At 43.1% G+C, this 16,767-nt stretch overlaps 1 protein-coding gene across 4 annotated transcripts in view; it reads left to right on the forward strand.

Moving 5' to 3' along the window:
• neurl1b (neuralized E3 ubiquitin protein ligase 1B) overlaps positions 1 to 16,767 on the forward strand; it is a 134,932-nt gene that overhangs the window by 85,627 nt on the left and 32,538 nt on the right. For 2 of the 4 annotated variants that reach the window (XM_060927453.1, XM_060927454.1), the window contains exon 1: positions 6,808 to 7,052. The exons of the other annotated variants lie outside the window; for them this stretch is intronic. In XM_060927453.1, coding sequence (XP_060783436.1) covers positions 7,022 to 7,052 — 31 coding nt within the window. In that variant the 5' untranslated portion in view covers positions 6,808 to 7,021. Of the gene's footprint in view, positions 1 to 6,807; positions 7,053 to 16,767 lie in introns of those variants that run through there. 4 annotated transcript variants of the gene reach the window in all.

A 16,767-nucleotide genomic window follows, 5' to 3' on the forward strand; every position in this document is an offset into this window, starting at 1 on the left:
TTATATGAAAAGAAATTCGGACAGCACTTTGGCACACGACTACACTTTCTCGACATCCACTAGGGACTGACTGATCATACTTCCGTGTTCCTCGCCGAAGTACTGCCCTCCTCATGTCTTTCAAACACTACCTCCAATAATCCTTTATCAGCCCGGCTTCTTGTCCCTCCCACTGTCTCGTTTAGTCCCAGAGAAGCCCGGCTTCCCTGGAAGTGACAATTTTGTTGATTTTAACCAATAACAACTAGCCGAAATTGGCTGTTCAGAGCCGTCTCGTAGACTGCAACGGATACCCGGCTGCCAGTCAGTGTTGCCAGATACTGCTGACGTTTTCCATCCCAAAATATATTCAAAACCCGCCAAAATGCACTTAAAACCGCCCAATCTGGCAACACTGCTGCCAGTCCATAGAGCCCATTGAAATAAGAGAGGTTACAGCCTGGCAGCAAAGGTGATTCTCGTAGCGAACTGCAAGTTCATCAGACATCACTCAAATAAGTTACAGGATAGTTATGAACATAAATACAATCTTGGGCATATATTATGTTATGCAAGTTATTGTTTTAATGAGAATTCAACGTCGTAGACGCCGCAGTTTGGGGAGAGAATTTTAGGGGAAGCTCGGCTTCCCTTGTTGTCTCTGAGAAATCGCCCCTGGTGAACGAATAGTTTTTAAAATGTTAGCTTTAACTTTCAAGGCAATGTATGGGTTTGCACCAGCATACATTTGTAATTTGGTTCAGATTAAGTCATGTAGCACATATGCTTTACGCAGAAACCATGACATTTTTCTCACACCATTCAGTGCTAAGACAAAGAAGACGCTGGGTGATAGGGCCTTTGCAACAGCTGCGCCAACACTTTTCAATACACTTCCTCGAGAGATTAGACAGGAGAAGGATTTTAACAACTTTTTAAGAAATTAGTTAAGACATTTCTATTCAATAGAGTTTACAACTAGCTAGTTTTATATTAGGGATTATTATTAATATTTTTTCTACATTTTTTATGTGTGCGTGCATGTATGCATGCATGTGGCGTGCGTGCGTGCAATGCATGCGCACGCACGCCACATGTATGTATATGCCCATCTCATCTCATCTCATCTCATCTCATCTCATCTCATCTCATTATCTCTAGCCGCTTTATCCTGTTCTACAGGGTCGCAGCCAAGCTGGAGCCTATCCCAGCTGACTACAGGCGAAAGGCGGGGTACACCCTGGACAAGTCGCCAGGTCATCACAGGGCTGACACATAGACACAGACAACCATTCACACTCACATTCACACCTACGGTCAATTTAGAGTCACCAGTTAACCTAACCTGCATGTCTTTGGACTGTGGGGGAAACCGGAGCACCCGGAGGAAACCCACGCGGACACGGGGAGAACATGCAAACTCCACACAGAAAGGCCCTCGCCGGCCACGGGGCTCGAACCCGGACCTTCTTGCTGTGAGGCGACAGTGCTAACCACTACACCACCGTGCTGCCCGCATTTGATCATATATTGCATGTTAATTTGCGTGCTATAAGCAATAAATTACAACCCCGATTCCAAAAAAGTTGGGACAAAGTACAAATTGTAAATAAAAACGGAATGCAATAATTTACAAATCTCAAAAACTGATATTGTATTCACAATAGAACATAGACAACATATCAAATGTCGAAAGTGAGACATTTTGAAATTTCATGCCAAATATTGGCTCATTTGAAATTTCATGGCAGCAACACATCTCAAAAAAGTTGGGACGGGGCAATAAGAGGCTGGAAAAGTTAAAGGTACAAAAAAGGAACAGCTGGAGGACCAAATTGCAACTTATTAGGTCAATTGGCAATAGGTCATTAACATGACTGGGTATAAAAAGAGCATCTTGGAGTGGCAGCGGCTCTCAGAAGTAAAGATGGGAAGAGGATCACCAATCCCCCTAATTCTGCGCCGACAAATAGTGGAGCAATATCAGAAAGGAGTTCGACAGTGTAAAATTGCAAAGAGTTTGAACATATCATCATCTACAGTGCATAATATCATCAAAAGATTCAGAGAATGTGGAAGAATCTCTGTGCGTAAGGGTCAAGGCCAGAAAACCATACTGGGTGCCCGTGATCTTCGGGCCCTTAGACGGCACTGCATCACATACAGGCATGCTTCTGTATTGGAAATCACAAAATGGGCTCAGGAATATTTCCAGAGAACATTATCTGTGAACACAATTCACCGTGCCATCCGCCGTTGCCAGATGGCAACACACAGAGATTACTCTATAGTTCAAAGAAGAAGCCGTATCTAAACATGATCCAGAAGTGCAGACGTCTTCTCTGGGCCAAGGCTCATTTAAAATGGACTGTGGCAAAGTGGAAAATTGTTCTGTGGTCAGATGAATCAAAATTTGAAGTTCTTTATGGAAATCAGGGACGCCGTGTCATTCGGACTAAAGAGGAGAAGGACGACCCAAGTTGTTATCAGCGCTCAGTTCAGAAGCCTGCATCTCTGATGGTATGGGGTTGCATTAGTGCGTGTGGCATGGGCAGCTTACACATCTGGAAAGACACCATCAATGCTGAAAGGTATATCCAGGTTCTAGAGCAACATATGCTCCCATCCAGACGACGTCTCTTTCAGGGAAGACCTTGCATTTTCCAACATGACAATGCCAAACCACATACTGCATCAATTACAGCATCATGGCTGCGTAGAAGAAGGGTCTGGGTACTGAACTGGCCAGCCTGCAGTCCAGATCTTTCACCCATAGAAAACATTTGGCGCATCATAAAATGGAAGATATGACAAAAAAGACCTAAGAGAGTTGAGCAACTAGAATCCTACATTAGACAAGAATGGGTTAACATTCCTATCCCTAAACTTGAGCAACTTGTCTCCTCAGTCCCCAGACGTTTACAGACTGTTGTAAAGAGAAAAGGGGATGTCTCACAGTGGTAAACATGGCCTTGTCCCAACTTTTTTGAGATGTGTTGTTGTCATGAAATTTAAAATCACCTAATTTTTCTCTTTAAATGATACATTTTCTCAGTTTAAACATTTGCTATGTCATCTATGTTCTATTCTGAATAAAATATGGAATTTTGAAACGTCCACATTATTGCATTCCATTTTTATTTACAATTTGTACTTTGTCCCAACTTTTTTGGAATCGGGGTTGTATTATTATTACCGTATAAATTATCTGTCACTTGAAAAAAAAATTAAATCACCTGTCACCTCATAATAAAGAAATACTAAGTCATTATTATTAATGACTTAGTATTTCTTTATTATGAGAACTTAAGTCATACTCATAGTTGAGGATTGGCAACTCAGGAAACCGTTCTGCAAATTTCATAACTACTTCTTCTTTTGGGGTCACCACAGCGGATCTGTTCCGCATATTTGATCTGGCATAGGTTTTACACCGGATGCCTTTCTTGACGCAACCCTGCCCAATCTATCCAGGCTTGGGACCAGCACTAAGGCCGAATCCCATTTCACCCCTTGGACCAACCCCTTGGCCCTTCCCCTCCATTTTGCGCGTTCACGTGAAGGGGTAGGGGTATCCCAATCCCAGTTAACGCGGAGGGGTAGGGGAAGGGGGAGGGCTTCCGTACCCCTCCAAACGGAGATTTTCCTGGAGCTGACTCCGAACGAAGGGGTTTGAGTGATTTCCCACAATGCCATGCGGATTTCAGCTAGATTTCATGCGGATTTCAGAAAGATGGCGGTTCCCGCGGCGAAAGATTGTCATAAATGTATTTTCTCCATTATTTACGTGTTTTAAGTTGTTATCCAGAGGAAACACGCCGCTTGATTCGCTTTCGAGCTGAGAATGAGCAGCGATTTCTGAAATCCAAGCTGCTGCTAAAAAGCTTTGGGAGTGAGTATTGTTTTCGGTTGCTTTACTGCGTATGTTTTGTTCTGTTATTCTCGCTTTTATTGTTTACATGAGTGTTCTGACACCTCATTCTGTCGGATGTGGTGCACGAAGCGCCAAAGATATCCCATTCAGTGGTGTTAGTTAACAAATCACACCCTGCCAGCAGAGATTTCTGGTTCTGCCTCTGGCTCTGACTGTAGCGGCTGGTCGCAGCCAATGACGCATTTGGTCGCGTTTTGCTAACGTAAACGCTGACGGAGGTACGCGATGACGTATGCGATCGTTGAAGGGCTATCCCAATACGTAAGGGTTGAATTTCAAGCCCTATCCCTTGTAGCTCAGTTTCAAGGGGAAGGGCCAAGGGGAAGGCGGAGGGGAAGGGGGAGGGGTAGGGGTAGAAATTAGAATTGGGATTGGGCCTAAGTATACACTGTCTTGTACAACCCTAGTGGCTGGGTATTTTACCTAATCTGCATGTCTTTGGACTGTGGGGGAAAACAGAGCACCCGGAAGAGGCCCACACAGACAGAACATGCAAACTCCACACAGAAAGGCCCCCATCAGCCATGAAATTTGAACCTAGAACCTTCTTGCTATGAGGTGACAGTGCTAACCACAGCACCACCGTGCCGCCCCTACAAATTTCGCAACTACTGTAGCTTCCATGAATTCTCTCGGGTGATTATAGCACACCAGAAGGAACCCGAAACCTCATCTGGTGGCAGGGTACACGTTCACACCTATGGGTAATTCAGAGTAGTCTATTGCACCACAGTCTTTGGACTGTGGGAGGAAATCGAAGCACCTGGACGAACCCCAAGCACGGGGAGAACATGCAAACTCCACACAAAAAGGCCCCCATTGGCTGTGAGGTTCAAACCTGAGACCTTTATGAGACAATAATCTCATTATTTTGAGATATTAAATCATTATTAGCTCATCTGGGCAACAGGCAATGAGCTTATGCCATCATGTGTTGTCTGTCGTCCATTGCCTGTCCGGCGTCATCCACATTTCAAGAAAATCACTTCTTCTCTCTCAATTCATCACCAATTTTTATTCTTTTTGGCAGGAAGGTAGGTATGCCTGGGGTGCATATAACTTCTACCCAGATTTGCATAATTGCAATTAATAATGGAGATATGGAGTAATTAAGCTCCAACGAGCAGTTTCCACACACATCGCTTCTTCCCCCTTAATTCTTCACCGATTTTGATTCTTTCTGGCATGAAGGTTGGGGAACCTAGGTTGCATATAACTTCTACCCAGATTTGCTTAATTACAATTATTATTGAAGTTATGGACTAATTAAGCCTTAATGACTAATTAAGGCTTCAACAAAAATTGGTTATTCTCAGTCAATTCCTTACCGTTTTGGATTCTTTCTGGCAAATAGGGAGGTGTTCCTAGGGTGTATATAGCTTGTCCAACCATCCACACATTATCCATAACCGCTTATCCTGTGCAGGGTCGCAGGCAAGCTGGAGCCTATCCCAACTGACTATGGGCGAGAGGCGGGGTACATCCTGGACAGTTTGCCAGATCATTGCAGTGCTGTCACATACAGACAACCAACCATTCACACTTGCACCTACGGTCAATCTATCCATCCATCCATCCATTATCTGTAGCCGCTTATCCTGTTCTACAGGGTCGCAGGCAAGCTGGAGCCTATCCCAGCTGACTATGAGCGAGAGGAGGGGTACACCCTGGACAGGTTGCCAGATCATTGCCGAAAGAAGAAGTAGTTATGAAATTTGCAGAACGGTTTCCTGAGTTGCCAATCCTCAACTATGAGTATGACTTAAGTCACATAGAGACAACCGACCATTCACACTCACACCTACGGTCAATCTATCCATCCATCCATTATCTGTAGCCGCTTATCCTGTTCTACAGGGTCGCAGGCAAGCTGGAGCCTATCCCAGCTGACTATGGGCGAGAGGCGGGGTACACCCTGGACAGGTTGCCAGATCATTGCAGGGCTGTCACATATAGACAATCAACCATTCACACTCACATTCACACCTACGGTCAATCTATCCATCCCTCCATCCATTATCTGTAGCCGCTTTATCCTGTTCTACAGGGTCGCAGGCAAGCTGGAGCCTATCCCAGCTGACTATGGGCGAGAGTCGGGGTACACCCTGGACAAGTCGCCTGGTCATTGCAGGACTGACACAAACAACCATTCACAGTCACATTCACACCTACGGTCAATTTAGAGTCACCAGTTAGACTAACCTGCATGTCTTTGGATTGTGGGGGAAACCGGAGCACCCGGAGGAAACCCACATGGACACGGAGAGAACATGCAAACTCCACACAGAAAGGCCACGGGGCTCGAACCCAGAACCTTCTTGCTGTGAGGCGACAGTGCGAACCACTACACCACCATGCAAGTCATCTCATCTCATCTCATTATCTGTAGCCGCTTTATCCTGTCCTACAGGGTCGCAGGCGAGCTGGAGCCTATCCCAGCTGACTACGGGCGAAAGGCGGGGTACACCCTGGACAAGTCGCCAGGTCATCACAGGGCTGACACATAGACACAGACAACCATTCACACTCACATTCACACCTACGGTCAATTTAGAGTCACCAGTTAACCTAACCTGCATGTCTTTGGACTGTGGGGGAAACCGGAGCACCCGGAGGAAACCCACGCGGACACGGGGAGAACATGCAAACTCCACACAGAAAGGCCACGGGGCTCGAACCCAGTTCTTGCTGTGAGGCGACAGTGCGAACCACTACACCACCGTGCAAGTCATGAGATAGGATTTCATTATTATAAGAGAGCAAGTCATATTATGAGATTGAAAATCCTAATGATAAGAAACCTTCTCAGTAGCCGGAACATGCTTCCATTTCGGCAGTGCGTGTTGCTTTAAAGTTGTGAAAATGATTTGAAGGGAAGGTGCGGGGGAGGAGGCGGCAGTGCGCCAGTGAGGGGGAACGGAGAGAAGAGCTGCTCTCTCCACACTGGCACAAGAAGATGAGGAGGAAAGCCGCGGCGCTGCTCAGCCTCATGAACACGCGCTTAGCGCTAACCGTGCGCTGATTCGTTCGCGACCCGCACTCCTCGATGGAAGCACAGGGAAGCGTCAGGATCCACTTGTCACAAGAGGACAGCGATCGCTCAGAGTAATGGGGAATAGTGCACCCAAACCGCTTACAGGTAAGACACGGACACGCGCGACATGAGCGGCAGCCTGAACCACGCATGATCGAGCCGTGAAAACGCGGGAGCGCGCCCCGATCTCCATGCTTGCGCTTTTGCGTTGGGAACTGTGCGTGTGCGCGCGTGTACGAGAGCGAACTGCGTGGGAAGCGGAAGATGAGAGCTGATGGAGGAACACGGCTCAGCTTCACTGATCAATATATTTATGAACGTGTTGAGTATCGAACCAGTGCACATAGTGTTCAGCTGGAGATACTAGAAGAGTGTAATGCTGAAGAAGCCTTTATTTGTCACATGTGCTGGGGCTTCGACCCCAACCTTCTAATCAGTATCCCAGAGTCCTAACCATTACGGGTTGTTTTACAATCAGGGTACAAAGTTTGTGTCACAGGGGTCCAAAATTCAGATTGATTCAAACTGGTTCTTGTATCAGTTTTTAAGTGAAGGACAAGTTAAAGAACAGATTTCAGATAATTTTTTGACATGTGTGTATGGTAGTTTTGTGTAATCTGCTCTAAGATGGGAGAAACAAATGAAGTGATTCTCGGAGAGGACTTTTTTTTGACAATTCAGAATCCACTACTTCCATAGTGCTTTTAAATATAAGGCTGTAAGCTTTGTGTTAGTTGCCTCTAATATTTATGTCCCAATATCTTGACCACATTAGGATGAAAATAATCATTTTAGATATGTTATTTTATATTGAAAAATTAGCTGTCTCGGAGAGGACATTTTTTTTTTTTACACAATTACTAATTTGATCAAAATAGTCTGAAAACTTACTGGCATTCAACATTAAAACTTAACTATGTTTCCAGTGATATGGAACCAAATATTTGTTTTATGGTATAAAGAATGATTTAAGTGCATCCCTTTTGGTGGTCAAAAAAGCACTTTTTCTAAATGACACGAGTAATTTTGCTAAATATGACATATATTGCCATACATTCACCAAAAATAACGTTATCACCACATTTTTTTTTTTGCATGGTAAATAGAGCTATCACAGGGCTACAATAAACAACCAAGTTTATTTAGTCAAGCCTTTTGATATTGAAGGTAATAAGTGTTAAATGTGATTTTTAGCTTGCGTACCCTGATTGTAAAACAACCTTTACCCCTCATGCTCTGGCTGTTTTAGATGTTAGTGCTGTCATACACCATACCTGCCAACACTCCCGTATTTCCCCGGAGTCTCCCGTATTTCAGAACAATCTCCCGGCCCCCTCCCGGATTGGCATTTCTCCCATAATTTTGAAGGTCTCCCGTGATTCTCCCGTTAAATAAGTCAAAAGTATTGTATGAACGTCAAATAAAATATATTATAAACGTGAATAGCGCGTTTCGCCTGTCTCCGGTTGCCAGAGATCAGTACGAAAAGTAATCCAGTCTTCCCTGATAAACACCCTGCAATTTCAACTATCTCTGGCAACACACATACAGTGGTGCTTGAAAGTTTGTGAACCTTTTAGAATTTTCTATATTTCTGCATAAATATGACCTAAAATATCATCAGATTTTCACACAAGTCCTAAAAGTAGATAAAGAGAACCCAGTTAAACAAATGAGACAAAAATATTATACTTGGTCATTTATTTATTGAGGAAAATGACCCAATATTACATATCTGTGAGTGGCAAAAGTATGTGAACCTTTGCTTTCAGTATCTGGTGTGACCCCCCTTGTGCAGCAATAACTGCAACTAAACGTTTCCGGTAACTGTTGATCAGTCCTGCACACCGGCTTGGAGGAATTTTAGCCCATTCCTCCATGCAGAACAGCTTCAACTCTGGGATCTTGGTGGGTTTCCTCACATGAACTGCTCGCTTCAGGTCCTTCCACAAAATTTCGATTGGATTAAGGTCAGGATTTTGACTTGGCCATTCCAAAACATTAACTTTATTCTTCTTTAACCATTCTTTGGTAGAACAACTTGTGTGCTTAGGGTCGTTGTCTTGCTGCATGACCCACCTTCTCTTGAGATTCAGTTCATGGACAGATGTCCTGACATTTTCCTTTAGAATTCTCTGGTATAATTCAGAATTCATTGTTCCATCAGTGATGGCAAGCCGTCCTGGCCCAGATGCAGTAAAACAGGCTCAAACCATGATACTGCCACCACCATGTTTCACAGATGGGATAAGGTTCTTATGCTGGAATGGAAAGTTTTTCTTTCTCCAAACGTAACGCTTCTCATTTAAACCATAAAGTTCTATTTTGGTCTCATCCGTCCACAAAACATTTTTCCAATATCCTTCTGGCTTGTCCACGTGATCTTTAGCAAACTGCAGACGAGCAGTAATGTTCTTTTTGGAGAGCAGTGGCTTTCTCCTTGCAACCCTGCCATGCACACCATTGTTGTTCAGTGTTTTCCTGATGGTGGACTCATGAACATTAACATTATCCAATGTGAGCGAGGCCTTCAGTCACTTAGAAGTTACCCTGGGGTCCTTTGTGACCTCACCGACTATTACACGCCTTGCTCTTGGAGTGATCTTTGTTGGTTGACCACTCCTGGGGAGGGTAACAATGGTCTTGAATTTCCTCCATTTGTACACAATCTGTCTGACTGTGGATTGGTGGAGTCCAAACTCTTTAGAGATGGTTTTGTAACCTTTTCCAGCCTGATGAGCATCACAACGCTTTTTCTGAGATCCTCAGAAATCTCCTTTATTCGTGCCATGATACACTTCCACAAACATGTGTTGTGAAGATCAGACTTTGATAGATCCCTGTTCTTTAAATAAAACAGGGTGCCCACTCACACCTGACTGCCATCCTATTGATTGAAAAACACTTGACTCTAATTTCACCTTCAAATTAACTGCTAATCCTAGAGGTTCACATACTTTTGCCACTCACAGATGTGTAATATTGGATCATTTTCCTCAATAAATAAATGACCAAATATAATATTTTTTGTCTCATTTGCTTAACGGGGTTCTCTTTATCTACTTTTAGGACTTGTGTGAAAATCTGATGATGTTTTAGGTCATATTAATGCAAAAATATAGAAAATTCTAAAGGGTTCACAAACTTTCAAGCACCACTGTACACATCTTCCTGAGCTTGCGTAGTTGATCTCTGCGCAGATCATCGAGCTCGCAGGACCGGGAAAAACAAAATGGCTGAAGGCGGGGGTCCCGCGGCCAAGAAGTAGTACTCATGTAAATTTAATACAGAATGGACAGCGCAATTTCCGACTGTGATTAAAAGTAAGTGCAGTGATAATTTGGCTTTTTGTACAGCCTGCAGAGTGGATTTCAGTGTTAGACATGGGGGAAAGGGCGACGTGTTTGAGCAATAGTACTCTGTGCTCTCTTTTGTCCTGCAAGATAAACTACACCACACCTGCTCACAAGTATGCTCCTTCTAAAAATGTTCTAAAAGCGGCTAAGTCAGCCACCTACTTGTACCTACATGCCTCGACAAAAGAATAGGCACACTTACAATACACACTGTCAGAAGACATACAATGTATACAATCAAGGGCATAATCAGTAGCCTACAATAAGTGCAGATGTAAAATTAAAGTTTTTTCCTATGATGTTATTGTGCCATGTTATTTTTTAATAAATGTTGGAATGTGGATCAATACTGTGTTCAGAGTATTCACTTTATATACAGTGTGTGTGTATATATGTGCATTTTATATATATATATATATCTCCAAAAAAAATCTCCCTTATTTTGCTACTGCAATGTTGGCAGGTATGGTCATACACTACACAAGGTGTTGATTCAGCACTGGAAGAACTTCTCACTATGGCTATTAATTCTCCGAATACGTTCAATTCCTTCAATTCCATGCTGCAGATTTTGGTCTGAGCGAACAGCACACAGCGTTCAGAAGTTCCTTTTTTAGCCTCTATGTTTATGTTAGATGGTGGATTTATGAGCCTGTGTTTCGAATGATGAACCGACTGTAGCAGCAGTAGTGTGTGTGTGTTCAACACCTGAAAGAAAGACCTAAGAGCATTGTGTTTACTATAAGGGATCTACATAGGATAGTAAGAATTTGCACTTTGGATAAAAAAAAAAGTTATCAGCAGGTGAAGGGTGGAGCTGGAAGACGTCGATTTGGAAAAAAAAAGATTTAATTGATATGAAATCTTGGGGGCGGCACGGTGATGTAGTGGTTAGCGCTGTCGCCTCACAGCAAGAAGGTCCGGGTTTGAGCCCCGTGGCCGGCGAGGGCCTTTCTGTGCGGAGTTTGCATGTTCTCCCCATGGGTTTCCTCCGGGTGCTCCGGTTTCCCCCACAGTCCAAAGACATGCAGGTTAGGTTAACTGGTGACTCTAAATTGACCATAGGTGTGAATGTGAGTGTGAATGGTTGTCTGTGTCTATGTGTCAGCCCTGTGATGACCTGGCGACTTGTCCAGGGTGTGCCCCGCCTTTCGACCGTAGTCACCTGGGATAGACTCCAGCTTGCCTGCGACCCTGTAGAAGAATAAAGCAGCTAGAGATGATGAGATGAGATGAAATCTTGGAGCTCATTAGAAATAACCTGGCTCTGTTTTGCTACAGGTTTGTGACTGACAGCCATCCCGCACCCCCTCAGTCATCCCCCAGCTCCGTCTCCCTGGATAATATCATGCACCCAGATTTGGCTTGTGTGGGCCACCCAGAATTTACTGTCAGATCGTAAAGACGTTTTCCAGAGGGGTATTACTCGAAAGGGTCGGTTTCTATGGCTATAGAAATGAGAACTGACACGATGTCCAGTTTTACTTTAAAGTGAATATCACAGGTAAATTCAGGAGCAAGATCAATGTAATTATCCTATTTTATATTAAACTTTGGTCAAATATCTGTAACATTCTGCATTCTCTGCAATTTTTTTTACCTTACGCAATACCAGAAAAATTCAGCTGAAATCAAGCCATTTGAGGCGAATTGGTCCGCCTCTGAAAAAACCTGGCATTTGAATTTCCCGGCAAACATTGATTTTCGTGACGTCATCTGCGGGACGCCTCCTTTTGAATCCGGCGTCAGCGCTGGTTTGTTTATGAGAAAACGACCTGGTGGTTTTCTGCAAATTTCTTCAACGTTATCGCGTAATTATTAAAATGCTTAACAGATGTATCGTAGGAGGGTGTAGCAACACCAATCTTGATGGGATTAGTACTCATCGTTTTCCAAAAGACCAGACAATGAGAGAGAAATGGGAGCGCTTGGTCTACACAGGCTGTGCACTGAAACCGTGCAAAGCTCATGCGGCCTGCTGGCGCTTCTGCAGGTAACGTCACGAATCTGGCTCCAGACTCCCTTGGGATTTTTCCAGACGCGTTTTGTTCTTTTATTTTTTTTCTGCTGTAGACAGATGGCCTTGTGCAACATTACCCTTCTGGATGAGTGTGTAAAGGGACATACTTTCATATAAAAAAACACAAAATTGGTCCAGAATATGCACTTTAAAGGAGGGTCTAGATGCACAACAAAACACATGATCTGCCATGTGTTTTGTTGTGCATCTAGACCCTCCTTTAAAGTGCATATTCTGGACCAATGGGCTTTTTTCTGGCATCTGACTGCCCTTGCTCATTGCTTTATTTTTTATGTTAGACAGCACTTAAATTACTTTTACATTTTTTAGAACAGCTATTGTTACTCTACTACATTGCTGTCTTCTGTGAGTCATGTTGTTTGAGGTGCATAGCTTTATATAAAGGTCTGTCTTATAGACTATAGATGACTTGCAGTCACATAATCAAAATGTGCTATGTCATGAGCGTCCGCCATGATGGTGGATATACAAAGCAACTAGGATGGCAGCTGCTGAAAGCATGTCTGTAAACAATGCTGAATTTTCTCAGTATTAACACGATTTGAATGGTCGAGTGAAGATTCGATACAAAGAGAAGATAGGTATGTGTAGTTTTGACCCATATTATTTTAGAAAGTCAGACTTTTCTGAAGATAAGACACTTCTACTGACCATCGAGTACCCAGATATCGCATTCTATCTGGTTTGGCTGCCGAAGAATCAAGTCCGACCTTGGACGAGAAACAGCCCATTTTCTGAGTGGGTGCCCAGTCTGGATTGTTTCTATCGTATAATTTTGCTGGCGCTCCTAGAAGCAAAATGTTAATACACGAGTTAAAATTATAACAACGACTGAGTGAACTACAACAAGAGAGCGCTCATTTTATAGCAAAATTCTAGCAACACGAAATAAAATGGGCAGCACGGTGGTGTAGTGGTTAGCACTGTCGCCTCACAGCAAGAAGGTCCAGGTTCGAGCCCCGTGGCCGGCGAGGGCCTTTCTGCGTGGAGTTTGCATGTTCTCCCCGTGTCCGCGTGGGTTTCCTCCGGGTGCTCCGGTTTCCCCCACAGTCCAAAGACATGCAGGTTAGGTTAACTGGTGACTCTAAATTGACCGTAGGTGTGAATGTGAGTGTGTGTCTATGTGTCAGCCCTGTGATGACCTGGCGACTTGTCCAGGGTGTACCCCGCCTTTCGCCCGTAGTCAGCTGGGATAGGCTCCAGCTTGCCTGCGACCCTGTAGAAGGATAAAGCGGCTAGAGATAATGAGATGAGATGAGACGAAATAAAATTCTTCCATGATGATATCGAGAAAGCTTTTGAATCTCACCTGAGATAAAATGATTACTGCAAACACGAGCTGTTTTGGTTTTAGCCTCTGTTAGATCAGCCCTGCCGATGTTGTTCAGCCGTGCTCGTCTCCTCTCCGTACGAAGCCTCAGAGTTTCCTCGCCCTGTTTCCGAATCACAGACGGAATTCTAAAAAATCGGAACACGAGTACTGTTGTGACCACAACCGTATACAGCACAAAGATATGGCATAGCTAAAAGAACACTTAAAGCAGTGGAAAAACAAAGAGAGTTGCGCACGCGTGACTAGGTTTTGTATGGAATGCCGCTTGACCCCGCATTTGTAAATCCACCAACATGGCCGACATCCAGATTTCTATTTTGCTTTGGCATCACTTGCAAGTCAAGGATAGTAACAGTGTGTAGAGTACAGTGTAGAAGCTATATAATGGGAAAGGGAAGCTAATGACAATGTTCTGAATCATTTTAGCTGATATCAAGTGACTTGAGTGATCCGATGCTGATTTCAGATATGGATATGGTTATTTGGGGATTTAATAATCAAAATATCAATCTCAGTCTGTGTATAATTTATATCCTCATATTGCAAAATGTTGTAGTCGAGTCACTCAACCTTGAGTCCGAGTCCAGTCTCGAGTCCCCAGTGTTCAAGTCATTAAAGAAAATTTCAAGTCGAGTCTGAGAACAAGACTCCAACTGCACCATTTGACGGTGGCTTTTGTTGCCTTTATGTGAAACCGGCTCTGCTACTGTGTTGGACTAACATTACTGCTCGACTGCCCCATTTTAGTTAATAGGCTACAGATAAAAAGCTTGTTCATCGCTCAGCAAGCCCCGCCCACTATCAACAGGGTAAATAACATGAGAGAGGGTTAACACTAGCTAGTTCATCGCTCAGCGAGCCTCGCTATCAACAGGGCAATGAACATAGCGTGTCACTTCCTTCTCTGGGTGGAGTCTTACCAAATGACAGTTGAAGTTCGAGGTTGACCTCGCCGTCTCCTTGATAGTTCTTCTACATATGGAAAACACAGCAGTGTATTTTTCCCACTGCACAAGAAGTCTGTATAAGCAAAGCAGACAATCCTAGTGGCGTTCTCTCCAGGCATTTTAGTGCCATTAATGTTTGTTCCTGAACATGACGTATGAACAGGTGAATGTGCATTCTCTTGCACGAAATTAGTATAAAAATTAATGTAGATATAAATATCGTATGCCAAATTATTATGGCATGTTACAAAAAGTAAAGAAAAAATCCGAGTCCTCGTCTCCAGTTTACGAGTCCGAATGTAGTTAATGCACGAGTCTGAGTCATCAGTGCTCAAGTCATGAGTCCTTAAAATTAGGGCACGAGTCAGACTCGAGTCCGACTCCTGGACTCAAGTACTACAAGCCTGCCATCAATGCTTATTGGGAAAAGAGGAAAACTTTTATTAAAAGACGTTTGTGTTTAGTATACTGTATAAGTTAGAAATATGTCTATGGAAAAAGTATGAATAGAAATTCAGGTCCATGTGACAATTAAAATCATATGGAAAATCCATAATTTAAAAAGTCTCCACAAGTTGCAGTGCATGTGTATGCAGAACTATAAAAGATGATTTATACTGGATGTAATTTTAATGTTATTTATGTTTTAACGTTCCAGAATAGAACTCTAAGGGAATCCATTAGAGATCATTGTGTGCCGTTCCTGGCCTCCAGTAATCAATTGTGCACAGACAAATTACATTTAATAGTGGCTAATGACTTTTGATTGATGACTCTACAATACACAAAGGACAAATAAGTGACTTACTATGTCTGTGACTGGTAACGCTGAATTTGCAATGATAAACAGATGTGCATTTGGGAAATTACAGGAGAAGACTGAGTTTTGTTTCAGAGGAGCATAGGGAGGGATCACGCATAGGTAATTGGTTTTTGGTTTTGGATATACTGAATGATTCTATCCACATTCACTGGATATGAGCAATCGCGTGCTCTGATTGGCTACTCTACTACTAGGCTATCAGCTCATATACCATGAGTAGAGAAAAACAAAACGGCGGAGCGTGTTGCTGAACCAGCCGAGGACAAAATAAAAACTCTATTCGAAAACACCCCCCCCAAAAAAAAAGTGAGACAAAATATGGAATGAAAGTATTTGATAGTAAGAACGTATCTTTTTTAATTTGTAAATAATAATAATAATAATAATAATTTATTATTATTATTATTATTATTATTATTATTATTGCATTTTTCACAAATTGCTACTGTGATTTTTGCCAGTTTACATTCTAAGCGAAAATGATTTCGTCGGACGTTTTGTATAAAGTTTTTATTTATCGAATTTGCAAAACAAAAAAAAAATCTTTGTTTCTCAAAACCCAGTGAATGTGGATAGAATAAAACAATTATTCAATCTCATTGTAAATGGCTGAAAGACAACTTGGCGCTACGTGCCTTGTCGGCTATCAGCTCATGTACAACTCGATTTCATGGAATAACTATTAAGTGTCTTGAACTGAGGGTGGCACAGTGGTGTAGTGGTTAGCACTGTTACCTCACAGCAAGAAGGTCCTGCGTTCGAGCCCAGTGGAGTTTGCACGTTCTCCCCGTGTCTGTGTGGGTTTCCTCCGGGTGCTCCGGTTTCCCCCACAGTCCAAAGACATGCAAGTTAGGCTAATTGGTGGCTCTAAATTGACCATAGGTGTGAATGGTTGTGTGTCTGTATGTGTCAGCCCTGCGATGACTTGGCGACTTGCCCAGGGTGTACCTCGCCTCTCGCCCATAGTCAGCTGGGATAGGCTCCAGCTTGCCTGTGACCCTGTACAGGATAAGTGGCTACAGATAATGGATGGACATCTTGAACTGCATTTGATAGGTTCTAAATTAAAGCTGAGCTGAGACAACGCAGGATGGTGAGCAGTTGTTATTGTTTTTTTGTTTTGAGGATCTCATGATCATGGCTTAGAAATTATTTAGTGGAAATAATGTCGATCGAATCAGCTCATGCAATGATTTAGAAAAAATCATGAAAATGTCTCAAAAATTCTGATTGAATGATAATTATTTCCATTTTGTAGGGTTAGGCAGTGCTACAGTGCAGGACTAAATAAGGCTACATCATGTGCAATAATTCCCAGGG

The sequence above is a fragment of the Neoarius graeffei genome, chromosome 8, assembly GCF_027579695.1.
Source record: "Neoarius graeffei isolate fNeoGra1 chromosome 8, fNeoGra1.pri, whole genome shotgun sequence".
Lineage (NCBI taxonomy): Eukaryota > Metazoa > Chordata > Actinopteri > Siluriformes > Ariidae > Neoarius > Neoarius graeffei.